Raw genomic sequence first — 23253 nt, forward strand, 5'->3', positions numbered from 1 at the left:
TGGGTTTTAAGCCTCTCAGTGCTGCAGAAAAATGGACCAGTTGTTCTCCGGCTCATCTCTAGAAGAACTCTCATCTCAGCTGCCCTCTGCAAGACCCTATGTCAGGGGTGGCCAACGGTAGCTCTCCAGATGTTTTTTTGCTACAACTCCCATCAGCCTCAGCCATTGCCCATACTGGCTGAGGCTGATGGGAGTTGTAGGAAAAAAAACATCTGGAGAGCTGACGGCCACCCAGTTTGGTGTAGTGGTTAAGTGTGCAGACTCTTATCTGGGAGAACCAGATTTGACACCCCCACTTGCAGCTGCTGGAATGGCCTTGGGTCAGCCAGAGCTCTCTTATCTGGGAGAACCGGGTTTGATTCCCCACTCCTCCACTTGCACCTGCTGGAATGGCCTTGCGTCAGCCAGAGCTCTCTTACCTGGGAGAACCGGGGTTGATTCCCCACTCCTCCACTTGCAGCTGCCGGAATGGCCTTGGGTCAGCCACAGCTCTCTTATCTGGGAGAACCGGGGCTGATTCCCCACTCCTCCACTTGCACCTGCTGGAATGGCCTTGGGTCAGCCATAGCTCTCTTATCTGGGAGAACCGGGTTTGATTCCCCACTCCTCCACTTGCACCTGCTGGAATGGCCTTGGGTCAGCCAGAGCTCTCTTATCTGGCAGAACCGGGTTTGATTCCCCACTCCTGCACTTGCACCTGCTGGGATGGCCTTGGGTCAGCCAGAGCTCTCTTATCTGGGAGAACCGGGTTGGATTCCCCACTCCTCCACTTGCACCTGCTGGAATGGCCTTGGGTCAGCCAGAGCTCTCTTATCTGGGAGAACAGGGTTTGAGTCCCCACTCCTGCACTTGCACCTGCTAGAATGGCCTTGGGTCAGCCAGAGCTCTCTTATCTGGGAGAACAGGGTTTGATTCCCCACTCCTCCCCTTGCACCTGCTGGAATGGCCTTGGGTCAGCCATAGCTCTCTTATCTGGGAGAACCAGGTTTGATTCTGCACTCCTGCACTTGCACCTGCTGGAATGGCTTTGGGGCAGCCAGAGCTCTCTTATCTGGGAGAACCAGGTTTGATTCCCCACTCCTGCACTTGCACCTGCTGGAATGGTCTTGGGTCAGCCAGAGCTCTCTTGTCTGGAAGCACTGGGTTTGATTCCCCACTCCTCCATTTGCACCTGCTGGAATGGCTTTGGGTCAGCCTGAGCTCTCTTATCTGGGAGAACCGGGTTTGATTCCCCACTCCTCCCCTCGCAGCTGCTGGAATGGCCTTGGGTCAGCCAGAGCTCTCTTATCTGGGAGAACCGGGTTTGATTCCCCACTCCTCCCCTCGCAGCTGCTGGAATGGCCTTGGGTCAGCCAGAGCTCTCTTATCTGGGAGAACCGGGTTTGATTCCCCACTCCTCCACTTGCAGCTGCTGGAATGGCCTTGGGTCAGCCATAGCTCTCTTATCTGGGAGAACCGGGTTTGATTCCCCACTCCTCCCCTCGCAGCTGCTGGAATGGCCTTGGGTCAGCCAGAGCTCTCTTATCTGGGAGAACCGGGTTTGATTCCCCACTCCTCCACTTGCACCTGCTGGAATGGCCTTGGGTCAGCCAGAGCTCTCTTATCTGGGAGAACCGGGTTTGATTCCCCACTCCTCACTTGCACCTGCTGGAATGGCCTTGGGTCAGCCAGAGCTCTCTTATCTAGGAGAACCGGGTCTGATTTCCCACTCCTCCACTTGCACCTGCTGGAATGGCCTTGGGTCAGCCATAGCTTTCTTATCTGGGAGAATCGGATTTGATTCCCCACACCTCCACTTTCAGCTGCTGGAATGACCTTGGGTCAACGATATCTCTGGTCGAGGTTGTCCTTAAAAGGGCAGCTGCTGTAAGACCTCTTTCAGCCCCACCTACCTCAAAGGGGTGACTGTTGTGGGTGGGGGAGAAGATAAAGGAGATTGTAAGCCTCTGAGACTGATTCAGATAGAAGGGTGGGGTATAAATCTGCAATTCTTCTTCTTCTTCAATGCAGCTCCTCGGGAGTAATTGTGTTGCACGGGGGTTGGGCTCCTCCTCGGCCCCTGTGCTTTTCAGCTATTTCAGAAGGAGGCTGAAGCTGAATTTCACCCCCTCCTTGGTCCTCCCCCTCCTATAAAGACCTCAAAACTCAATGGGGAGGGGGGGGGTTTAGACATAGAATCAAAGAGTTGGATGGGACCTCCAGGGTCATCTAGTCCAACCCCCTGCACCATGACGGAAACTCCCAAATACCTCTCCCTAAATTCACAGGATCTCTCCATTGCTGTCAGGTGGCCATTAGGAAGACCTTCCTGACCGTTAGAGCGGTTCCTCAGTGGAACAGGCTTCCTCGGGAGGTGGTGGGCTCTCCTTCCTTGGAGGTTTTTCAACAGAGGCTAGATGGCCATGAAGATCCTGTGAATTTAGGGGGAGGTGTTTGTGAGTTTTTCTGCATTGTGCAGGGGGTTGGACTAGATGACCCTGGAGGTCCCTTCCAACTCTAGGATTCTCCTTCCTTGGAGGTTTTTAAACAGGCTAGATGGCCAGCTGACAGCAATGAAGATCCTGTGAATTTAGGGGGAGGTGTTTGTGAGTTTCCTGCATTGTGCAGGGGGTTGGACTAGATGACCCTGGAGGTCCCTTCCAACTCTAGGATTCTCTTTCCCTGGAGGTTTTTAAACAGAGGCTAGATGGCCACCTGACAGCAATGAGGATCCTGTGAATTTAGGGGGCGGTGTTTGTGAGTTTCCTGCATTGTGCAGGGGGTTGGACTAGATGACCCTGGAGGTCCCTTCCAACTCTAGGATTCTCCTTCCCTGGAGGTTTTTAAACAGAGGCTGGATGGCCACCTGACAGCAATGAGGATCCTGTGAATTTAGGGGGCGGTGTTTGTGAGTTTCCTGCATTGTGCAGGGGGTTGGACTAGATGACCCTGGACTCTGGAGATCCCTTCCAACTCTAGGATTCTATGAAATCTATTCTATGAAACGTGGTTAGATGATGCTTCCCCCCCCCCCCCCCAAGTAAAGGACCCTGGATGGTGCAAGGGGGGGGGCGATGCAACAAAGGCGCCCACAGAAAGGCAGGAAAAATGCCCCCCCCCTTGCTTACAGCAGACAATAGGCACAGCCACTAACCCCCACCCGGACGCTGCAGGCTTCTCAAGGAAGCAGCCCCCCCCTCCTCTACTGACGTCTCCCCTCCATCACGTGTCGGGGAGTGCAGCGAATGGCATTGCTCTTCCGTACACGTGTCTCCCCCTCCCCTGCCCCCAAATCCACCGCGGGGCTCCGTTCCTTGGAGCGCTTCGTTGCTGGCCCCACGGCTGAGTAAGGTGGGGGGGTCCCCATGGGGGGAGGAGGGGGGAGAGTTTGCATGCCGCCTTTTCGACGGGGAGGGCCCAGGGAAGCCCAGCCTGGTCTTTTGGGGGGGGGGGGGGGCGGGATTTGCTGGCTCTTCCTTGCAGTGTTTGAACATATGAACATATGAAGCTGCCTTATACTGAATCAAACCCTTGTTCCATCAATGTCAGTATTGTCTTCTCAGACTGGCAGCGGCTCTCCAGGGTCTCAAGCTGAGGTTTTTCACACCTATTTGCCTGGACTCTTTTTTGGAGATGCCGGGGATTGAACCTGGGACCTTCTGCTTCCCAAGCAGATGCTCTACCATTGAGCCACCTCCCCTCCCCAGTTTGGGCACCGCTGGGGTTGCGCTTCTTGCAAAGTCAGGGCTGGAGATCCGGGAGGGAAGCGGGGCTGGGAAAGACAAGGGGTGGGGCTGCGGGAGGGACGGGAGGGGGGAATGAGTGGGGGTGGGGGAAGAAGGGGCGGTGGCTCAGGGGCAGAACACCTGCTTGGGTAGGTTCCAGGTTCGATTCCCGGCATCTCCAACTAAAAAGGGTCCGGGCAAATAGGCGTTGTAAGGGGGGGGGGATTTATTTATTTATTTTATTCCATTTCTATCCCACCCTCCCCGCCGAGGTGGGCTCAGGGCGGCTTACATAGACATGCATATGCAGGAGTAGACATTGCGGTGTGACATTAAAACCATAAAAGATAAGAGTAATATAAAACGTGAGAGCCCCGCGGCGCAGAGTGGGAAAGCTGCAGCGCTGCCGTCCCAGCTCTCTGCTCGTGACCTGACTTCGATCCCCGCCGGAAGCTGGGTTTTTCAGGTTGCCGGCTCGAGGTTGACTTAGCCTTCCATCCTTCCGAGGTCGGTCAAATTAGGACCAAGTTTGCTGGGGGGAAAGTGGAGATGACTGGGGAAGGGAAGGAAAGGTCCCCTGTGCAAGCACCAGTCGTTTCTGACTCTGGGGTACAGAAAAGGGCAACTAGAATGATGAAAGGTTTGGAACACTTTCCCTATGAAGAAAGGTTAAAACGCTCGGGGCTCTTTAGCTTGGAGAAACGTTGACTGCGGGGTGACATGATAGAGGTTTACAAGATTATGCATGGGATGGAGAAAGTAGAGAAAGAAGTACTTTCCCCCCTTTCTTACAATACAAGAACTCATGGGCATTCAATGAAATTGCTGAGCAGTCAGGTTAAAATGGATAAAAGGAAGTCCTTCTTCACCCAAAGGGTGATTAACATGTGGAATTCACTGCCACAGGAGGTGGTGGCGGCTACAAGCATAGCCAGCTTTAAGAGGGGATTGGATAAAAATATGGAGCAGAGGTCCATCAGTGGCTATTAGCCACAGTGTGTGTGTGTGTGTGTGTATATGTGTGTGTGTGTGTATACACATGTATGTATACACACACACATATTGGCCACTGTGTGACGCAGAGTGTTGGACTGGATGGCCCATTGGCTTGATTCAACATGGCTTCTCTTATGTTCTTACGGGGTGATGTTACTTTCACAACGTTTTCACGGCAGACTTTTTACGGGGTGGTTTTGCCATTGCCTTCCCCAGTCCTCTACGCTTCCCCCCCAGCAAGCTGGGGACTTCTTTGACCGACCTCGGAAGGATGGAAGGCTGAGTCAACCTTGGGCCGGCTACCTGAACCAGCTTCCGCTGGGATTGAACTCTGGTCGTGAGAAGAGAGTTCAGACCGCAGTACTGCTGCTTTACCCATAAAAAGTCTGCCGTGAAAACGTGAAAGCAACGTCACCCCAGAGTCGGAAACGACTGGTGCTTTTACCTTTTTTAAAAAATATATATAAAACATAAAAATACATAAAAAATATTTCAGTGCTATGATCTTAAGTGGTTCATATGTTGCCTGAAACGGTAGTGGCCAGCGGTCTAGTTTACAAATGCCAGGTGGAAGAGTGCTATCTTATGGGCCCTGCGGAACCCTTTGGGCTCTCGCAGGGCTCTGATCTCTTTCAGTAACTCATTCTACCAGCGTGGCGCCAGCTTGAGACCCTGGAGAGCCGTTGCCAGTCTGAGTAGACAATACTGGCTTTCAGGGCTTTTGGGGGAGGGACAGTGGCTCAGGGGTAGAGCATCTGCTTGGTCCCTTAGGAACCGTCTCTCCCCACATGTTCCCCAGAGAGTGCTGAGATCGGCGTCTCAGAACCTCCTTATAATCCCTGGGCCAAAGGAGGCCTGTCTGAAAGCGACCAGAGACAGGGCCTTTTCGATTGCAGCTCCCTGTTGGTGGAACCAGCTCCCAGAGGAGGTGAGGGCCCTGCGGAACCTTGAACAGTTCCGCAGGGCCTGTAAAACAGCCCTCTTCCGGTTGGCATACAATTAATTGATATCGGAATGCCTGAATATTTAAACTTTGAACATCAGAATATTGAACACTGGAATACTTGAAGAATTGATTTAAGGAAAAGGTCTCTCTCTCTCTCTCTCTCTCTCTCTCTCTCTCTCTCTCTCTCTCTCTCTCTCGGCTTGACTTCGTGAACGAAGATTTAAGAAGGGTGCAATAGTCCACGTCTGCTGCAGGCTCGCTGGTGGCTGACAAGACCAATGCGGGACAGGCAGATCCGGCCACAGTGGCTGCAGGGAAAAGTCTGATTTGGGGTTGGTGCTGTAAGGAAAAGGTAGCATAGTGCATATTGATGTGAGTTTTATGTATTTTATTGTACAATTATTAATGTATTTTAAACTGATCTTTGTTAGCTTTTTGTATTGTAAGCCGCCCTGAGCCCGCCTTGGTGGGGTAGGGCGGGATATAAATCGAATAAATAAATAAATAATAAGTAAGCAGAAGGTCCCAGGTTCAGTCCCTGGCATCTCCAACTAAAAAGGGTCCAGGCAAATAGGTGTGAAAAACCTCGGCTTGAGACCTTGGAGAGCAACTGCCAGTTTGAGAAGGCAATACTGACTTTCAGGGCTTTTGGGGGAGGGACAGTGGCTCAGGGGTAGAGCATCTGCTCGGTAAGCAGAAGGTCCTAGGCAGTGTTCCCTCTAAGCTGCAGAGTCTTGTGAGCAAAAATTCTACTTTGTCAGCTACTGACATTAAAGTTGTGAGCTGCTGCATAAAATAGTATGCTATCGTGCCATTTTTTTTCTGAGCTGAGACAAAAATGTGTGATCTGGAGGCTAAAAAAATTTTGAGCTAGCTCACAGTAACTTAGCTTAGAGGGAACACTGGTCCCAGGCTCAATCCCCGGCATCTCCAACTAAAAAGGGTCCAGGCAAATAGGCGTGAAAAACCTCAGCTTGAGACCCTGGAGAGCCGCTGCCAGTCTGAGTAGACAATGCTGAGTTTGATGGACCCAGGAGGGTCTGATTCAGTAGAAGGCAGCTTCATATGATCTTTAAGGGAGAGTCAGGGGCTCAGTGGTAGAACCTCGGGAAGCAGAAGGTCCCAGGTTCAATCCCCGGCATCTCCAACTAAAAAGGGTCCAGGCAAGTAGGCATGAAAAACCTCAGCTTGAGACCCTGGAGAGCCATGAATGGGGCTGTGGCTCAGTGGTAGAGCATCTGCTTGGGAAGCAGAAGGTCCCAGGTTCAATCCCCGGCATCTCCAACTCAAAAGGGTCCAGGCAAGTAGGTGTGAAAAACCTCAGCTTGAGACCCTGGAGAGCCGCTGCCATTCTGAGTAGACAATATTGACTTTGATGGACCCAAGAGGGTCTGATTCAGTAGAAGGCAGCTTCATATGTCCATATATGTCTCAGGAGATAGACTGTTGTTAGAGCAGGTCTCCAGGCCTTCCTTGAGGTTTTGCAACCAAAAAGAGAATCACTGATGCCAGAGCGGAGGTAGAGGAAGGAGAGTCAAAAGATTTCCATGAAAAACCAGCCTGGGACCTTCTGCTTACCAAGCAGATGCTCTGCCACTGAGCCACCATCCCTCCCCTAAAGGGTGACTCTGTAGTGATGAACATATGAAGCTGCCTTATACTGAATCAGACCCCTCTCGGTCCATCAAAGTCAGTATTGTCTACTCAGACTGGCAGCGGCTCGTCTCAAGCTGAGGTTTTTCATGCCTACTTTTGAGTTGGAGATGCCGGGGATTGAACCTGGGACCTTCTGCTTACCAAGCAGATGCTCTACCACTGAGCCACTGTCCCTCCCCTAAAGAACATATGAACATCTGAAGCTGCCTTATACTGAATCAGACCCCCCCTGGGTCCATCCAAATCAGTCTTGTCTACTCTGACTGGCAGCAGCTCTCCAGGGTCTCCAGCTGAGGTTTTTCATGTCTATTTGCCTGGACCCTTTTTTGGGAGATGCCAGGGATTGAACCTGGGACCTTCTGCTTACGAAGCAGATGCTCTACCACTGAGCCACCGTCCCTCAGAGATCAGCCCCCCCTATAGGAGAGGGCGACTTCAGAGGGGGGGCTCTGTACCATGAATGTTCTTATTTACCCATCCCATCCCCAATCCCCACCTCCTTCCAAATATCCAGGCGTTTCCCAACTTGGGGTTGGCAACCCCAGGAGAGGGAGGAGGTCTTCAGAAGGGTCCTCAGGAAGACTGGGAGTGGGGGTGAGGTTGGGGGGAGAGAAAAGTTGAGGTCTGCCATCTCCCTGGAGGAAGGTCTGAGTTCAAACTTGACTCTCCCAGGGCCAAGCCTTTCCTCTGGGAAAGGTCTACCTTCCTCTCCCCACAACCGGCACCCTGTGAGGCAGGTGGGGCTGCAAGAACCCTAAGAAAACTGCTCTTCAGAGGAACAGCTCTGCAAGAACTTCTGACTGACTCAAGGTCACATCAACAGGTGCATGTGGAGGAGTGGGGAATCAAACCCAAGTCTCCCAGATTACATAAATCCTAATCTACATAAATAATAATATTATATATATATATATATTTATATTTTACTTAAATAATAACAACTGGATCGAGGCGGGTCAGCGGTACTGTTGCTGTTGGACCTGTCGGCGGCGTTCGACGTGGTCGATCACCAGCTGCTGGTTCATCACCTCGCCGACGCGGGGATTCAGGGGTTGGCCTTCCGATGGCTTTCCTCTTTCCTCTGTGGTCGGGGACAAAGGGTGGCAATCGGGGGACGATCATCCCAGAGGCATCCGCTTAATTGTGGGCTGCCTCAGGGGGCGGTGCTTTCCCCGATGTTGTTTAATATCTATATGCGCCCCCTTGCCCAGATTGTCCGGAGATTTGGACTGTATCATCAGTACGCTGATGACACCCAGCTCTATCTGCTGATGGATGGCCGGCCGGCCTCTGCCCCAGAAAAACTGGCCCTGCCATAACAAGCCATGGCGGGGTGGCTCAGGGTGAATCATCTGAAGCTGAATCCAATGAAAACAGAAGTCCTTTGTCTGAGCTGCCGTGGTCTGGGAAGGGAAATCCCTCTACCAGCCTTTGATGGGGCGCCACTGATAGCGGCGCCCAAAGTCAAGAGCTTGGGGGTGCAACTGGAGCCCACATTGGCTATGGAGGCCCAGATAGCAGCCACTGCGAGATCCGCCTTTTTCCACCTTAGGCGGGCACGAAAGTTGGTCCCCTTCCTAGAACACAGCAATTTAGCAACATGAGGGTTTGTAGAATCTTTCGGGCTCAAGTGCCGTGTTCTACTGGAGAAAGTTTTTCTTCCAGACGTTTCGTTCTCGGCTGCGGAGAACATCGTCAGTGGCGTTGCAGCCGGAGCAGGCGCTCTGACCTTCTTGGCTGCTGTGCAAGAAAGGAAGCCCCACCAAACAATGGGCACATCCGCAAACCAACTGCCCTTTCACCACACCCCCTCCAGCCTAGAAATAGCAGCTCTCCAGCAGCCCTGGCCTCACTCAATGCACAGCAGCCAAGAAGGTCAGAGCGCCTGCTCCGGCTGCAACGCCACTGAGGATGTTCTCCGCAGCTGAGAACGAAACGTCTGGAAGAAAAACTTTCTCCAGTAGAACACGGTACTTGAGCCCAAAAGATTCTACAAACCCTAATTTTTTTTTAATTTTATTTATTTATTTATTTATTATTCATATCCCGCCCTTCCCACAAAGGTGGCTCAGGGCGGCTCACAACAGATAATAAGACAAAAATTAAATAACATTTAAATATATAAGCAGTTAAACTGTCAAAACATTTAAAACCTTAAAACCTTAAAACATCAAACCTTATAACAGCATAAATAGCAAGAATCTGGTAAGCTACATTAATGATGTTACCAGCCGTGAAAACCTGAAATCTTTGATAATTTAGCAACAGCGATTCATGCGACGGTCACCTCGAGACTAGGCTACTGTAATGCCCTCTACATGGGGCTGCCCACGTCTCGAATTCGGAAGCTGCAGCTAGTGCAGAATGCGGCGGCCAGGCTGTTATTGGGTCTCCCTATTCGAGACCATATACAGCCGGGGCTGCGGGACTGCACCGGCTGCCGATAGTATTCCGGATTCGCTACAAGGTGCTGGTTATCACCTATATGGCTAAGGACCTGCCTACTTTAGGGACTGTCTCTCCCCATATATTCCCCAGAGGGTACTTAGATCCGGATCGCAAAACCGACTAGTAATCCCTGGGCCGAGGGAGGCGAGATTGAAGGCTACTAGAGAAAGAGCCTTCTCTAGTGCGGCCCCCCACTGGTGGAACCAACTCCCAGACGATGTTAGAGCCTTGCGGGACCTTGCCAGTTCTGCAAGGCCTGCAAAACAACGTTGTTTCGAATGGCGTTCAACCAAAGCGTGTAGATGCCCAACATGATTGAAGAATGGCATGATTTCAGCACTAAACCGTTGTTTTATGACTGTACTGTACAAAATTTTAAATTGCAACCTGTCTTAATTTTTAACTGATATATGATGGGGATTGTTTTATATTTTAGTGTTGATGATATGATGTTGTTAGCCGCCCTGAGCCTGCTTCGGCGGGGAGGGCGGGATATAAATATGAAAAATAAATAAATAAGAAGAGATTGGATTTGTACCTTACCTTTCACTACCTGAAGAAGTCTCAGAGCCTTCCGGTCCTGCCTTCCGGGGCCACAGAAAACAATTCCACACCCTCCTCTATAGGACAGCCCTTCAAGTACTTGAAGATGGTGATCCTATCACCTCTCAGCCGCCTCCTCTCCAGGCTAAACATGCCCAGCTCCTTCAACCTGTCCTCATAGGACTTGGTCTCCAGACCCCTCACCATCTTCGTCGCTCTCCTCTGGATCCGTTCCAGCTTGTCTAGATCCTTCTTAAAATGTGGTGCCCAAAACTGAACACAAGACTCCAGGTGAGGTCTTACCAGAGCAGAGTAAAGCGATACCATCACATCACGTGATCTGGACACTAGACTTCTGTTGATACAGCCCAAAATTGCATTTGCTTTTTTAGCCACCTCATCACACTGTTGACTCATGTTCAGCGTATGATCCACTAAGACCCCTAGATCCTTTTCGCATATACTACTGCTAAGACAAGTCTCTCCCTTCCTATAACTATGCATGGGATTTTTCCTACCAAATTGCAGAACTTTACATTTATCCCTGTTAAAATTCATTTTATTGATTTTAGCTCAGTTTTCCAGTCTGTCAAGGTCATCCTGTTTCTGTCTTCTACTGTATTTGCAACCCCTCCCAATTTAGTATCATCTGCAAATTTAATAAGCATTCCCTCTATTCCTTCACTCAAATTGTTTATAAAGATGTTGAACAAAACAGGTCCCAGGACAGATCCTTGAGGCACTCCACTTGTCACTCCTCTCCAAGAGGATGAGGAACCATTCACAAGCACTCTTTGGGTGCGATCTGTCAACCAGTTACAGATCCACCTAATGGTAACAGGATCCAAACCACATTTTACCAACTTGCCAACAAGGATAGTATGTGAAACCTTATCAAAAGCCTTACTGAAATCAAGAGAAATGATGTCTACAGCATTCCCCTGATCCAGCAAGGTAGTCACTTTCTCAAAAAAAGAGATCAGGTTAGTCTGACATGACTTGTTCTTGAGAAAACCATGCTGGCTCTTAGTTATCGCATCCATTCTTTCTAAATGTTCCAGGACCGACTGTTTGATGATTTGTCCTAAAACTTTTCCAGGTATAGACGTCAAGCTGATGGGTCGGTAGTTACCCGGATCCTCTTTTTTCCCCCTTCTTGAAGATGGGGACAACATTCGCCCGCCTCCAATCTTCCGGCACCTCTCCTGTTCGCCAAGAATTCTCAAAAATAATTGCCAGAGGCTCAGAAATTACATCTGCAAGCTCTTATAGAACCCTTGGATGCAATCCATCTGGCCCTGAGGAAGTCTAGCCTGCAGTCCCATCCTAAGCCCCTGATGTGGGCCCAGTGTGGGGCTGAGGCTGACCAGCAGAGGAGAGGAACATTTGAAATACCCCTGTTGCCAAGGAAAAGAGTGCCTAGCAACCCCACTGCTGCTCATGGAAACACCACCCACACCCACCAATCGGAGCATTAGGCGGCTCCCCTGACAGGCAGAGAGGGGTGGAGCTTGCTGATGTGGCCACGCCCCCAATATATACAAGGCCTGGAGGAACAAAGGCCACACAAGAATCCACCACTGTGAGGAACATGGCATGTAAACACACGGAGGAACCGCGCCTGCTCCGAACGCATCGCCCTGCCCCATCCATCCACAGCTCACTTGGCAGAGGCAGATGTGACACGATGCCAGATCCTTCCTCCTGCACCGGGGTTGGGATGGGAGGACGGGCATCCTTTTGCCAGGCGAGAGAGGCACAGACCCCCAGGCAGCACAACAGGGAGAAACGCCAGAGCACAGTCCCAGGAGGGGAGGGTTCAGATCTCGTTAAGGGAGATGCCAACAAGACTATGAAGCCTGCCTTTGGGGGGTCAGGAGGCCCAGAAAGGAAAATCTAGATGGGTTCCAGTGTGTTGAATCATTCATGCTGATTGGCTAGTCGCCAATCCAGGTATTTTGGCAGACTCCTCCCCCAACTACCATCTCCACCACTGAGATACTTAGAAGCCAAGCAAAGGTGTTCAAAGTCCTTGGTGTAGGCTCCATTCCAGACACTCTGGACTCTGGTCCTTCTTTCAGCGTAAGCTGGAATACAGGGCCAAGAGAAACTGTGATAATTCTCTGGATGAAGGACTTGTGCTATAGTCCCTGCTTCTTTTGGGTAGTGGAGGTTGTATTTATAAGTGCAACTATGTATCTGCAAGTTTGTGAGTGTGTATATACGTATCTTCCTTTTGACACACTCCTGTCTGTCTCTCTCTGTCCCCTCATGGAGAAGCCTCTCTTCAGAGCCAAGTGAATAAAGGCAATTTTTCAAAGACAGAGGTGGCCCAAGAGAAGGGGAAGGAGATGGAAGAGCAGGGCCCGGAAGGACCTGGAACTGACAAGACAGTAAGCAAAGGCCCTGATCTCACCCCATCTGGGAGTGGTGTTGAATTCCATGAAAGAGCTGTGCCAGAGGCCCTGGCTAAGGACACCATGACCTCAGATGTACACTGCCAACACTTCCGGCAGCTCCGCTACCATGAAGCCGATGGGCCCCGAGAGGTTTGCAGCCAGCTCCATGGACTTTGCAACCAGTGGCTGAAGCCGGAGAGGCACACCAAGAAGCAGATCGTGGACCTGGTGATCCTGGAGCAGTTCCTGACTCTCCTGCCCCAGGAAATGCAGGGCTGGGTCAGAGGATGTGGGCCAGAGACCAGTTCCCAGGCGGTGGCCCTGGCCGAAGGTTTCCTCCTGAGTCAAGCAGAGGGGAAGAGGCAGGCAGAACAGGTGAGGGGATTCCCTCCAGGTGTTTCTAATTCAAGTCACAATATCTGACCTTATCTTAAAGTTTCCTTGCCAGATAATTGCCCAGAGCCTCTTCTGCTAGAGAATTTCTGACCCCTGCAGATAACTCACCAGCTCTGCTGAGAGAAGGGTGCAGAATCTGGGAGTGGGGCAGGATCCCTTCCTTGGTCTCTTTTCCATTCCATCTCTTACCCCTCTCCCTGGCTGCTGTTTCAGATGCAGGGACCACCTTTGGAGATGGAAGCTGCAATCCCTGAGGCGGAAGGAGCTTCCTTGGAGCAGGGGCAGAGGGTGCAGGCGGTGGAGCGTGCCCAAGATGCCCTCTCCTGTGGTAAGGACTCCTTGTGCCTGGGTGCAGTTGGGGCAGCCTGTGAATGTGGAGGGTAGAGAGTTCAGGTCAGGGGGGTGGAATACAAATCTCTACAGACAACATAATTTCTGATACTCAGTGTCCACTAACGGCGATGCCTCTCCATAGAGGAAACCCAAGTCTCACAGAAGTCTGAAATACGCTGGCAGCATTTACAATCCCTGAGTCTCATAGGTCCCTGGTGCTTCTCTTCTGCCTCTCCCAGAAGGTAGTCAAAAGTATTTTAAAAATCTGTCGAGCGTATATAGGGTAAGGTTTCACAACCCCAATAGGAGGTGTGTGAAGCAGGGAACAAACAAGCAAACACCCTTCCTTCTTCCCTTGTCTCAGGAACAGGCAGTGAAGAGATGCTGTTGAGCCTTCGTCTTTTCAGAGATGTGGAAACGGCTGCTGAACCTGCAATCCAGGTAGGAGAGATTGGGGTGGGGGGTGGGCCCAGCCCCCAGCCCGAGTCCCTCCTGTTTTCTCAGAGGCGTTTTTTGCTCCGTCTGTTTCTACAAGGAGTCTGTGTGAGAGATCCCTTGAATACTGTTCCAGTTACCCATCCCAAGCCTTCCTTTCCATATCTTCCCAGACGACTCCCTTCCAGTGTGCCATCTCTGCCTGGCGTGATCTCTGAAGAGGAGGGAATCTGCTCTTTCTTCCAGGGTCCCTTTTCCTTTGAGGAGGTGTCCGTCTCTTTCACGGAGGCAGAGTGGGCCCTGCTGGATCCGGGACAAAGAGCTCTGTACAAGGAAGTCATGCTGGAGAACTACGGGAATGTGGCCTCTCTGGGTAAGGATCTTTTTAGTGCAACTTGCTGCCACTGAGATGAGGAATTAATCCAAATATTGAACAGCACTGCATCATTCTGAGGCCTTTTCTGCTACTTGGGGAGGGACTGTGGCTCCATGGTAGAGAATCTGCTTGGAATGAAAAGGTCCCCAGTTCAGTTGGCAGCATCTCCAGAGAAAAGATCAGGTAGGAGGTGAAGGGCAGGCCCGGCGCTGAGGTTTCCAGCGCCCCAGGCTGAAATCCCACCCCCCTGCTTTAAAAAAAACTTCTGCGCCCTTTGAGCTAGCTAACTCACGCTAACTCAGCTTAGAGGGAACATTGTTTGTAAAACACCTCGAACCATGTCCCCAGATGTGCCCTGAACGTAAAATTATTTTGGCTTCACTCCATTAGTGACTTAAAACGAACTTTCAACCTGAGGGACTAGTCCGTCTGTTATCATTGGACAGTTTTCAATCTAAATGGTTGAAACCAGTGCATAACAGCTTACAATTACTTGGATTCCCCCCCCACACTCCCCAGGTGATTCTAGCCATGGGCTGGGATCATGCCAAGGTAGTTCTTAAACAGAGGATATAGCTCTGTCGCCCACTCCCCTTACCCGCCCCCCCTGCCCTTCCGTTGCAGGCTGCAAGCCAGCGCCGTGCTCTCCCCTGCTGTCATTGCTGCCGCCACCTCCCTCCCGGCAAAATCGCCTCCCCCCCACCCCCGCTGCCCTCCTCCCTCCCTCCCTCCCTCCCTCCCTTCGCGCCGCGCTCCCCCCCGCCCCCCCCCGCGAGCTTAGGTTGGTCCTTACCAGCTGCTTCTGTGCGCGTGGCTTCTAAGCCTTTGAAGGGCCCGCGGGAGGAGAGTTTGCTCCCCCTCCTTCCTGGAACCGGAAGTGAGGGGGACCAAACTCTCTTATCGCAGGCCTTCCAAAGGCTTAGAAGCCGCACACATGAAAGCATCTGGTGAAGACCAGCCTAAGCTCGCGGGGGTGGGGTGGGGGCAGAGCGCGGCGCGAAGGGAGAGAGGGCGTTGGCGGGGGGGAGGTGATCATGGCGGGGGGAGGCGCCCCTGGGAGTCGGCGCCCTAGGCCATCGCCTAGTGCGCCAACTCCCATGCGCCGGCACTGGTGAAGGGAAAGACTTCTGCCTGAGAACCTGGAGAGCCGGTGCTGGACTGAGAAGATCGTACCGACTCCAAGGGACCAGAGGTCTGATTCAGTATAAGGAAACTTCAAGCGTTCATAGAATCGTAGAATTGGAAGTGACATCCACGGTTGAACATATGAAGCTGCCTTATACTGAATCAGACCATCGGTCCATCAAAGTCAGTATTGTCTTCTCAGACTGGCAGCGGCTCTCCAGGGTCTCAAGCTGAGGGTTTTCACACCTATTTACCTGGACCCTTTTTTGGAAATGCCAGGGATTGAACCTGGGACCTTTTGCTTCCCAAGCAGATGCTCTACCACTGAGCCACTGTCCCTCCCCAACCCGGTTATCTTGTCCAACCCGCCGCAAAATGCAGGGAATCCACAGGGGCCAGAAAGGCCCATATACAGTATGTAGCTACGCAAGGTGAAAGAACTGCCAATAACATCTTTTAATTCTGTCGTACAAAAGGGGCTCTTGATGTTACAGTCACCCCAAAGCTATTTAAGCGAAGGCAGTTGAGCAAACGCTCTGTGGCACTTTGGTTGGCCTTTCCTCTTTTTTGTTTTAATATATTTTATTCAGCTTTTTTTAAGGGCCCAGTGGCACAGAGTGGTAAAGCTGCAGTACTGCAACCAAACTCTCCGCTCACGACCTGAGCTCGACCGCAGTGGAAGCCGGGCTCAGGCGGCCAGCTCGAGGTCGACCCAACCCTCCATCCCTCCGAGGTTGGCAAAATGAGCACCCAGCCTGCTGGGGGGGAAGCGCAGAGGACTGGGGAAGGCAAGGTCAAACCACCCCACAAAAAGCGGGCCACGAAAACGTGATGCGACATCACCCCATAGTTGGAAACGACTGGTGCTTGCACAGGGGACCACCTTTACTTTTATTCAAGTTTTAGGAGAAAAAAGGGGTAAGGAGTACAGAAGGAAAAAAGGAAAAGGAATCAGAAAGTGAAAAAACATCCTCTTAATTTTTGCATCTTTTTGATTATAAAATAATAATCCAGTCTAAATAAAGTTATAGACTATCAGTTACTATAAATGATTTGCTATTTTGCATTTAAACGTTCAGGCATATAGGGATAAAATACACTGCAATCTGTAAAATACATAAATCAAAGCGAAACGTTAAGCCAATCATAAGGTTTCCTGCATCTTCTGCTGGAAAGGAAAAGGAAAGGTCCCCTGTGCAAGCACCAGTCGCCTCCGACTCTGGGGTGACGTCGCTTTTGCAATGTTTTCACGGCAGACTTTCTATGGGGTGGTTTGCCATTGCCTTCCCCAGTCCCGCACGCCCTCCCCTCAGCAGGTTGGCCTTTCCTCTTGAGAGGATTCAGACCAGATTCCTTAGAGTGATCCTTCACGTCCCCAGATGTGTCCTGAATGTAAAATTATTTTGGCTTCACTCCATTTCTGGCTTAAAATGAACTTTCAACCTGAGGGACTAGTCCATCTGTTATCATTGGACACTTTTCCATCTAAATGGTTGAAATCAATGCATAATAGATTACAATTACTTGGATTTCCCCCTCCCCAGGTGATTCTAGCCATGAGCTGGGCTCAGGCCAAGGTAATTCTTAAACAGAAAATATAGAGAGACACTCAAATCTTGATAGATATCACAAATTGTTGGGAAATACATGTTAATTTGAGGCTTTGGAATGGTAATGACTGGAGTTGAGGCTTAAGCTTGGCAAAAGAAATAAAGTTTACTACAAAACATCAGGATAGGGTACTTGGGATAAAACAGAAAAACAATCTAGCTTACCATCTAGTCTAGCTATGTCTGACTACATGGTTACATCCTTTGTCTCGACTGTTCTTCTCCCCAAAAAGAGAAGAACAGTTGAGACAAAGGATGTAACCATGTAGTCAGACATAGCTAGACTAGCTGGTAAGCTAGGTTGTTTTTCTGTTTTATCTCAAGTACCCTATACAAATGTAGAGTGCCTATTCTGATGTTGAGATGTTAGTGGTATAATGAGGTTCGAGGTAGATTAATTCAGCTTCTTATAAAAGAGATGCCTGGGCACTCAAAATGCTGTAATAAGAACATAAGAGAAGCCATGTTGCATCAGGCCAATGGCCCATCCAGTCCAAAACTCTGTGTCACACAGTGGCCAAAAAAAAAAGGAGGTTCACAAGTGGGGCTAGAAGCCCTTCCACTTTGCCCCCCCCCCCCAAGCACCAAGAATACAGAGCATCACTGCCCCAGACAGTTCCAATAATATGCTGTGGCTAATAGCCACTGATGGACCTCTGCTCCATATTTTTATCCAAACCCCTCTTGAAGGTGGCTATGCTTGTAGCCGCCACCACCTCCTGTGGCAGTGAATTCCACATGTTAATCACCCTTTGGGTGAAGAAGTACTTCCTTTTATCCGTTCTAACCCGACTGCTCAGCAATTTCATTGAATGCCCAAGAGTTCTTGTATTGTGAGAAAGGGAGAAAAGTACTTCTTTCTCTACCTTATCCATCCCATGCATAATCTTGTGAACCTCTATGTCACCCCGCAGTCGACGTTTCTCCAAGCTAAAGAGCCCCAAGCATTTTAACCTTTCTTCATAGGGAAAGTGTTCCGAAACTTTAATCATTCTAGTTGCCCTTTTCTGCACTTTTTCCAATGCTATAATATCCTTTTTTTCCCCTACTATTTTTATAGTTTATTAAATTAATATATTGTGTACAAGCCCATTACCATACAAAAGAAAAAAGTATTATTAAAACAGAAGTCGAAGGCAGTGTTTTCACTAATTATATATACATTTAAATTCCATTATCTCTATTCACCATTTAATGCATTCACCTTCACTATTGCATTACAAATTAAACCCATTTATCCTTTTCACTTACACTCAAGGAAAACTCATTAAAGATATTTTATCGATGACGTTTCATCTATAATATCCTTTTTGTAGTGCGGTGACCAGAATTGTACACAGTATTTCAAAGGAGACCACACCATCGATTTTTACGGGGGCATTATGCTACTGGCTGATTTGTTTTCAATTCCCTTCCTAATAATTCCCAGCATGGCGTTGGCCTTTTTTATTGCAAACGCACACTGTCTTGACATTTTCAGTGAGCTATCTACCACGACCCCAAGATCTCTCAGTCTCTATATCAGGCAGTGTCTTGTATTGTTCATGCGTGTGTACTTGCACGAGGGTAACTGAGGCCAGTGTTGTACCCATCCCCTGGGCCAGAGAAGGTGTCGAGGCCTAAGACAAAGTGGATGAGAGACCCTCAGTTACACTGTCAAAGGGGGCAGATCCTCATTTCTCTGTTGGCAGCCTTTCCAACACACCCTTTCCCTTGGCTGGGATTGCAAACATCTGCCCTGCCTGTGGGCTGAAATTTATCCTGCCAAGAACCAAAGCCTGGGACTCCCCGAGTCGGTGTTCTACCTCAGCAACACCTCATTCAGTGGGTACCTGAGGAGAGTGCATACAAAAAAAAAGCAGACCCCTTTTAAAAATATACAAGATGTTATTACGGATTTAAAACTAAGACGTCACAAAACAGCGTGTTTTTTGCAGTTCAGCAACAGTAAAAGAACAGAAGGTAACTGTTCTATCTAAGATATAGTCCTTAGATGTCACCTCTTGTTGCAGCAAAACTATTCCAACTGTAGCCTAAGTTACTCTACAGTTGATTAATAGTTCCATCTAGAGCAGGGGTGGCCAACGGTAGCTCTCCAGATTTTTTTTTGCCTACAACTCCCATCAGCCCCAGCCATTAGCCACGCTGGCTGGGACTGATGGGAGCTGTAGGCAAAAAAACATCTGGACAGCTACCATTGGCCACCCCTGCTCTAGATGGAACTATTAATCATGATGCATCAAGAAAATATCAAGGACTACCAGCATAGCATGAGCAGAAAGTTAGCCTGGCTTCCCTCTCATCTATATCTGTATTATAGTTTCCACCTCTCTAGGGTCAGCTGGTCTTAATGACCCAGAGGATTTCAGTACCCTCCTAGACCCCTCACCCTCCTGTTTGCAGAACTGGATACAGGTTCTCACAGTTAACCAATGACCACATTCTGGGATCTGGCCTGGAAAAAGACAGTGATGTTAGCTGCAGGCAGGCTCAAATTATGAACACCCAGGAGTCACACCAGGCTACTTAGTAATCCCTGTAACCCTTGGGGGAAATGGGGTTCTTTGCCTCACACATCCATCCCCTTTACCCTGGTTCAGATTCTGAGTTTTCATCTTGACCGTGGTGCCATCCTTCCAGAAGAATTTTTAGTCTTCCGTTTCTTTCTTTCCTCATGTAAAAATGATCACTTTCCCCCTCTTTGTCTCCTCCTCTCCCTGCAAAAGAAGCCAGAAGTATAAGAGAGACCGTGGTGGAGACAGAGGACAGCCTTGCATTTGAAGAAAGGCTGGAGAGTTCTTCTAGAGGATCACAAGACATTATTTCCTTCCCAAATGAGCTGCCTGAGAGTGAGTATCCATCACGGTTTTGTCAGGGGAACATGCCAGGAATAACCATGGAGGATTCCTGATTCCCTTCTGAGCAACATTTGGTTTGGCACAATCATACAGGCCAGTGGGAAAAGAGGAAGGGAGACTTCTGGGAGCCTGAAATCCGGCGACTCTGAAGCCCCTTCTGGGCAAGAGCTCAGCTGAGGCTCTTGGGGAAAGGGAGAGGTATCCTTAAATACTAGATATTCTGGGGGAAAGGTGGATGTGTAGTTTAGATCAGCCAAAGGGCCATGAGTCCTTTCCTCCTGCGGTCATGTAGATGTCTTTGCACCTCACCTGCCCTCCCAGGTGCTAACAGGGTCTCTCTTTTTATCACGGCAGAAAACGGTCACAGGAATGAGGAGGGTAAGGAACTTGTTCAGGAAATGCAAGGTAGAATTAAAAATGAAGACTTAAATGAAAATGTCAGGAATCGACACACACCGAAGAGAAAGGAAGGCGGCGGTATGGTTGAGAAGACAGATGGAAGGCAGCAAAATTTACATTTCCCAAAGCAGAGGATAATGAAGGCAAGTAAATCCTTTCAGTATGGAAAGTATTTCAAAAATAGATCACAGCTCCTTTTGCACCAAAGAATAAACAGAGAGGAGAAACTTTCTGAATACTCAGAGACGAGAAAAACATACAGTCAGAGTACTGCTCTTCAGCAGCACCAAAAAACAGCAACAGGGGAGAAACCTTTTATATGCCCAGAGTGTGGAAAGAGATTCAGTTGGAGGGGCACCCTTCAATATCATCAGAGAATTCACACAGGGGAGAAACCTTTTCAATGCTCAGAGTGCAAGAAAAGATTCAGTACCAGTGGCAATTTGCAACAACATCAGAAAACTCACTCAAGTGAGAAACCTTATGTTTGCTCAGAGTGTGGAAAGAGATTTAGTACAACTTGCAATCTTCAATGTCATCAGAGAATCCACAGAGGGGAAAAACCTTTTGAATGTCCAGAGTGTGGAAAGAGATTCAGTTGGACTGGCAGTCTTAAGCTGCATCACAGAACCCACACAGGGGAGAAACCTTTTGAATGCTCAGAGTGTGGAAAGAGATTCAGTAGGAGTTGCAATCTTCAGCAGCATCAGAGAACCCACACAGGGGAGAAACCTTTTGAATGCTCAGAGTGTGGAATGAGATTCAGTACGAGTGGCCATCTTCAGCGTCATCAGAGAATCCACACAGGGGAGAAACCTTTTGAATGCTTAGAATGTGGGAAGAGCTTCACCCAGAGTGGCAGTCTTCAATATCATCAGAGAATCCACACAGGGGAGAAACCTTTTGAATGCTCAGAGTGTGGAAAGAGATTCAATCGGACTGACAGTCTTCAAGAGCATCAGAAAACTCATACAGAGGAGAAGCCTTTTGAATGCTCAGAGTGTGGAAAGAGATTCAGTCGGACTGGTAATCTTCAAGAGCATCAGAGAACTCACACAGGGGAGAAACCTTTTGAATGCTCAGAGTGTGGAAAGAGATTCAGTACAAGTTGCAATCTTCAATGTCATCAGAGAATCCACACAGGGGAGAAACCGTTTGAATGCTCAGATTGTGGAAAGAGGTTCAGCCAGAGTGGCAGTCTTCAAGATCATCAGAGAATCCACACAGGGGAGAAACCATTTGAATGCTCAGAGTGCGGAAAGAGATTCAGTCAGACTGCTAATCTTCAAGAGCATCAGAAAATCCATACAGGGGAGAAACCTTTTGAATGCTCAGAGTGTGGAAAGAGATTCAGGAAGAGTGGTGATCTTCAAAAGCATCAGAGAACCCACACAGGGGAGAAACCTTTTGATTGCTCAGAGTGTGGAAAGAAATTCATTCGGAGCGGCCATCTTCAATATCATCAGAGAACCCACACAGGTGAGAAACCTTTTGTGTGCTCAGAGTGTGGAAAGAGATTCAGTCTGAGTGGTCATCTTCAACAGCATCAGAGAACCCACACAGGGGAGAAACGTTATGAATGCTCAGAGTGTGGAAAGAGATTCCGTTATAGTGGTACTCTTCAACTGCATCAAAGAACTCACACGGGGGAGAAACCTTTTGAATGCTCAGAGTGCGGAAAGACATTCAGCACAAATGGCAATCTTCAACAACATCAGAGAACCCACACAGGGGAGAAACCTTTCGAATGCTCAGAGTGTGGAAAGACATTCAGTACAAATGGCAATCTTAAATATCATCAGAGAATTCACACAGGGGAGAAACCTTTTGAATGCTTATTTTGTGGAAAGAGATTCAGTCAGAGTGGCCATTTTCAAGAGCATCAGAGAACCCATACCGGGAAGAAACATTTTCCATGCTCAGAGTGTGGAAAGAGATTCGGTCAGAGTGGCCATCTTCAACGTCATCAGAGAATCCACACAGGGGAGAAACCTTATGAATGCTCAGAGTGCGGAAAGAAATTCACTAAGAGTGGCAGTCTTCAAGAGCATCAGAAAACGCACACAGGAGAGAAACCTTTTGAATGCTCAGAGTGTGGAAAGAGATTTGGTCAAAATTGCCATCTTCAACGTCATCAGAGAATCCACACAGGGGAGAAACCTTTCGAATGCTCGGAGTGTGGAAAGAGATTCAGTAGGAGTTGCAATCTTCAACAGCATCGGAGAACCCACACAGGGGAAAAACCTTTTGAGTGCTCAGAGTGCGGAAGGAGATTTGGTACAAGTGGCCATCTTCAGCGTCATCAGAAAATCCACACAGCAGAGAAACCTTTTTGAATGCTCATAATTTGGAAAGAAACTCAGCCACAGTAGCAGTCTTCAACCTCATCAGAGAATCTATACAGGGGAGAAACCTTTTGAATGCTCAGAGTGGTGAATTTGAATTATCGCAGTGTCAGGTATCATCCCAGCGGGTCCGTTGAGGGTAAGGGGAGCATGCGATGAGCCATGTCCTGGAAAAAGTGAGGACAGACTAGTTCATCAAAGAACCCACACAAGGGACAAATCTTTTGAGTGCTCAGACTGTGGGAAAAGATTCAGTTAGAGTGGCACTCTTCAACTGAATCAAAAAAAGCCATACATGGGAGAAAAACTTTTGAGTGTACAGATTGTGAAAAGAGATTCAATCTGTGGACAATTTTCAAAAGCATATATGAACTCATAGGCAAAAGAAACCTTTTGAACTGTTAAGACTGTGGAAAGAGATTCTGTTTCAGAAGTGCTCTTTGATGGCAACTGAGAACGCACACAGGGAATATACAGTTTTAATGTTTGGAACATTGAAAGAGATTCAGTCAGAGCTGTACTCTTCTGCTTCATTGAGGAATCAACACAAGGTGGATCCATGTAACTGCTTGGCCTTTAAAAAGAGCTCTTCCCCTATTTCACACCTAAAAGACAACCACAGACCAGAAAAAAATATTGAAAAGATGCCAAGATGTTTACATCTTGAATCTATAGGAAAAAAAG

At 49.0% G+C, this 23253-nt stretch overlaps 2 protein-coding genes and 1 non-coding gene across 3 annotated transcripts; 2 read left to right on the plus strand and 1 right to left on the minus strand.

Moving 5' to 3' along the window:
• Positions 1-7629: 7629 nt before the first annotated feature.
• Positions 7630-7702, minus strand: TRNAT-CGU (transfer RNA threonine (anticodon CGU)). Its single transcript has one exon. It is a non-coding gene; the product is annotated as a tRNA-Thr (tRNA).
• Positions 7703-12644: 4942 nt separating this feature from the next.
• LOC132571393 (zinc finger and SCAN domain-containing protein 16-like) lies at positions 12645-13208 on the plus strand. The gene is made up of 2 exons (XM_060238190.1): positions 12645-13067; positions 13188-13208. The coding sequence occupies exons 1-2, from the start codon at positions 12645-12647 to the stop codon at positions 13206-13208; spliced, it is 444 nt and encodes a 147-aa protein (XP_060094173.1).
• Positions 13209-13312: 104 nt separating this feature from the next.
• Positions 13313-22560, plus strand: LOC132571395 (zinc finger protein 345-like). Its single transcript, XM_060238191.1, has 6 exons — positions 13313-13416; positions 13786-13862; positions 14103-14229; positions 16614-16625; positions 20475-20491; positions 20644-22560. Exons 1-6 carry the CDS (start codon positions 13323-13325, stop codon positions 22558-22560), a joined length of 2244 nt encoding a protein of 747 aa, XP_060094174.1. The 5' UTR covers positions 13313-13322.
• The last annotated feature ends 693 nt before the right edge of the window (positions 22561-23253 follow it).

The sequence above is a fragment of the Heteronotia binoei genome, chromosome 5, assembly GCF_032191835.1.
Source record: "Heteronotia binoei isolate CCM8104 ecotype False Entrance Well chromosome 5, APGP_CSIRO_Hbin_v1, whole genome shotgun sequence".
NCBI lineage: Eukaryota > Metazoa > Chordata > Lepidosauria > Squamata > Gekkonidae > Heteronotia > Heteronotia binoei.

Bases quoted from the DNA above. Each gene is read 5' to 3' on its own strand.
- LOC132571395 (XM_060238191.1), top strand. From the start codon at position 13,323: ATGGAAGCTGCAATCCCTGAGGCGGAAGGAGCTTCCTTGGAGCAGGGG. The intron at 13,417-13,785 runs GTAAGGACTCCT...CCCTTGTCTCAG, and splicing joins CCAAGATGCCCTCTCCTGTG to GAACAGGCAGTGAAGAGATG. The intron at 13,863-14,102 runs GTAGGAGAGATT...TCTTTCTTCCAG, and splicing joins CTGCTGAACCTGCAATCCAG to GGTCCCTTTTCCTTTGAGGA.
- LOC132571393 (XM_060238190.1), top strand. From the start codon at position 12,645: ATGGAAGAGCAGGGCCCGGAAGGACCTGGAACTGACAAGACAGTAAGC. The intron at 13,068-13,187 runs GTGAGGGGATTC...TGACCCCTGCAG, and splicing joins GGAAGAGGCAGGCAGAACAG to ATAACTCACCAGCTCTGCTG.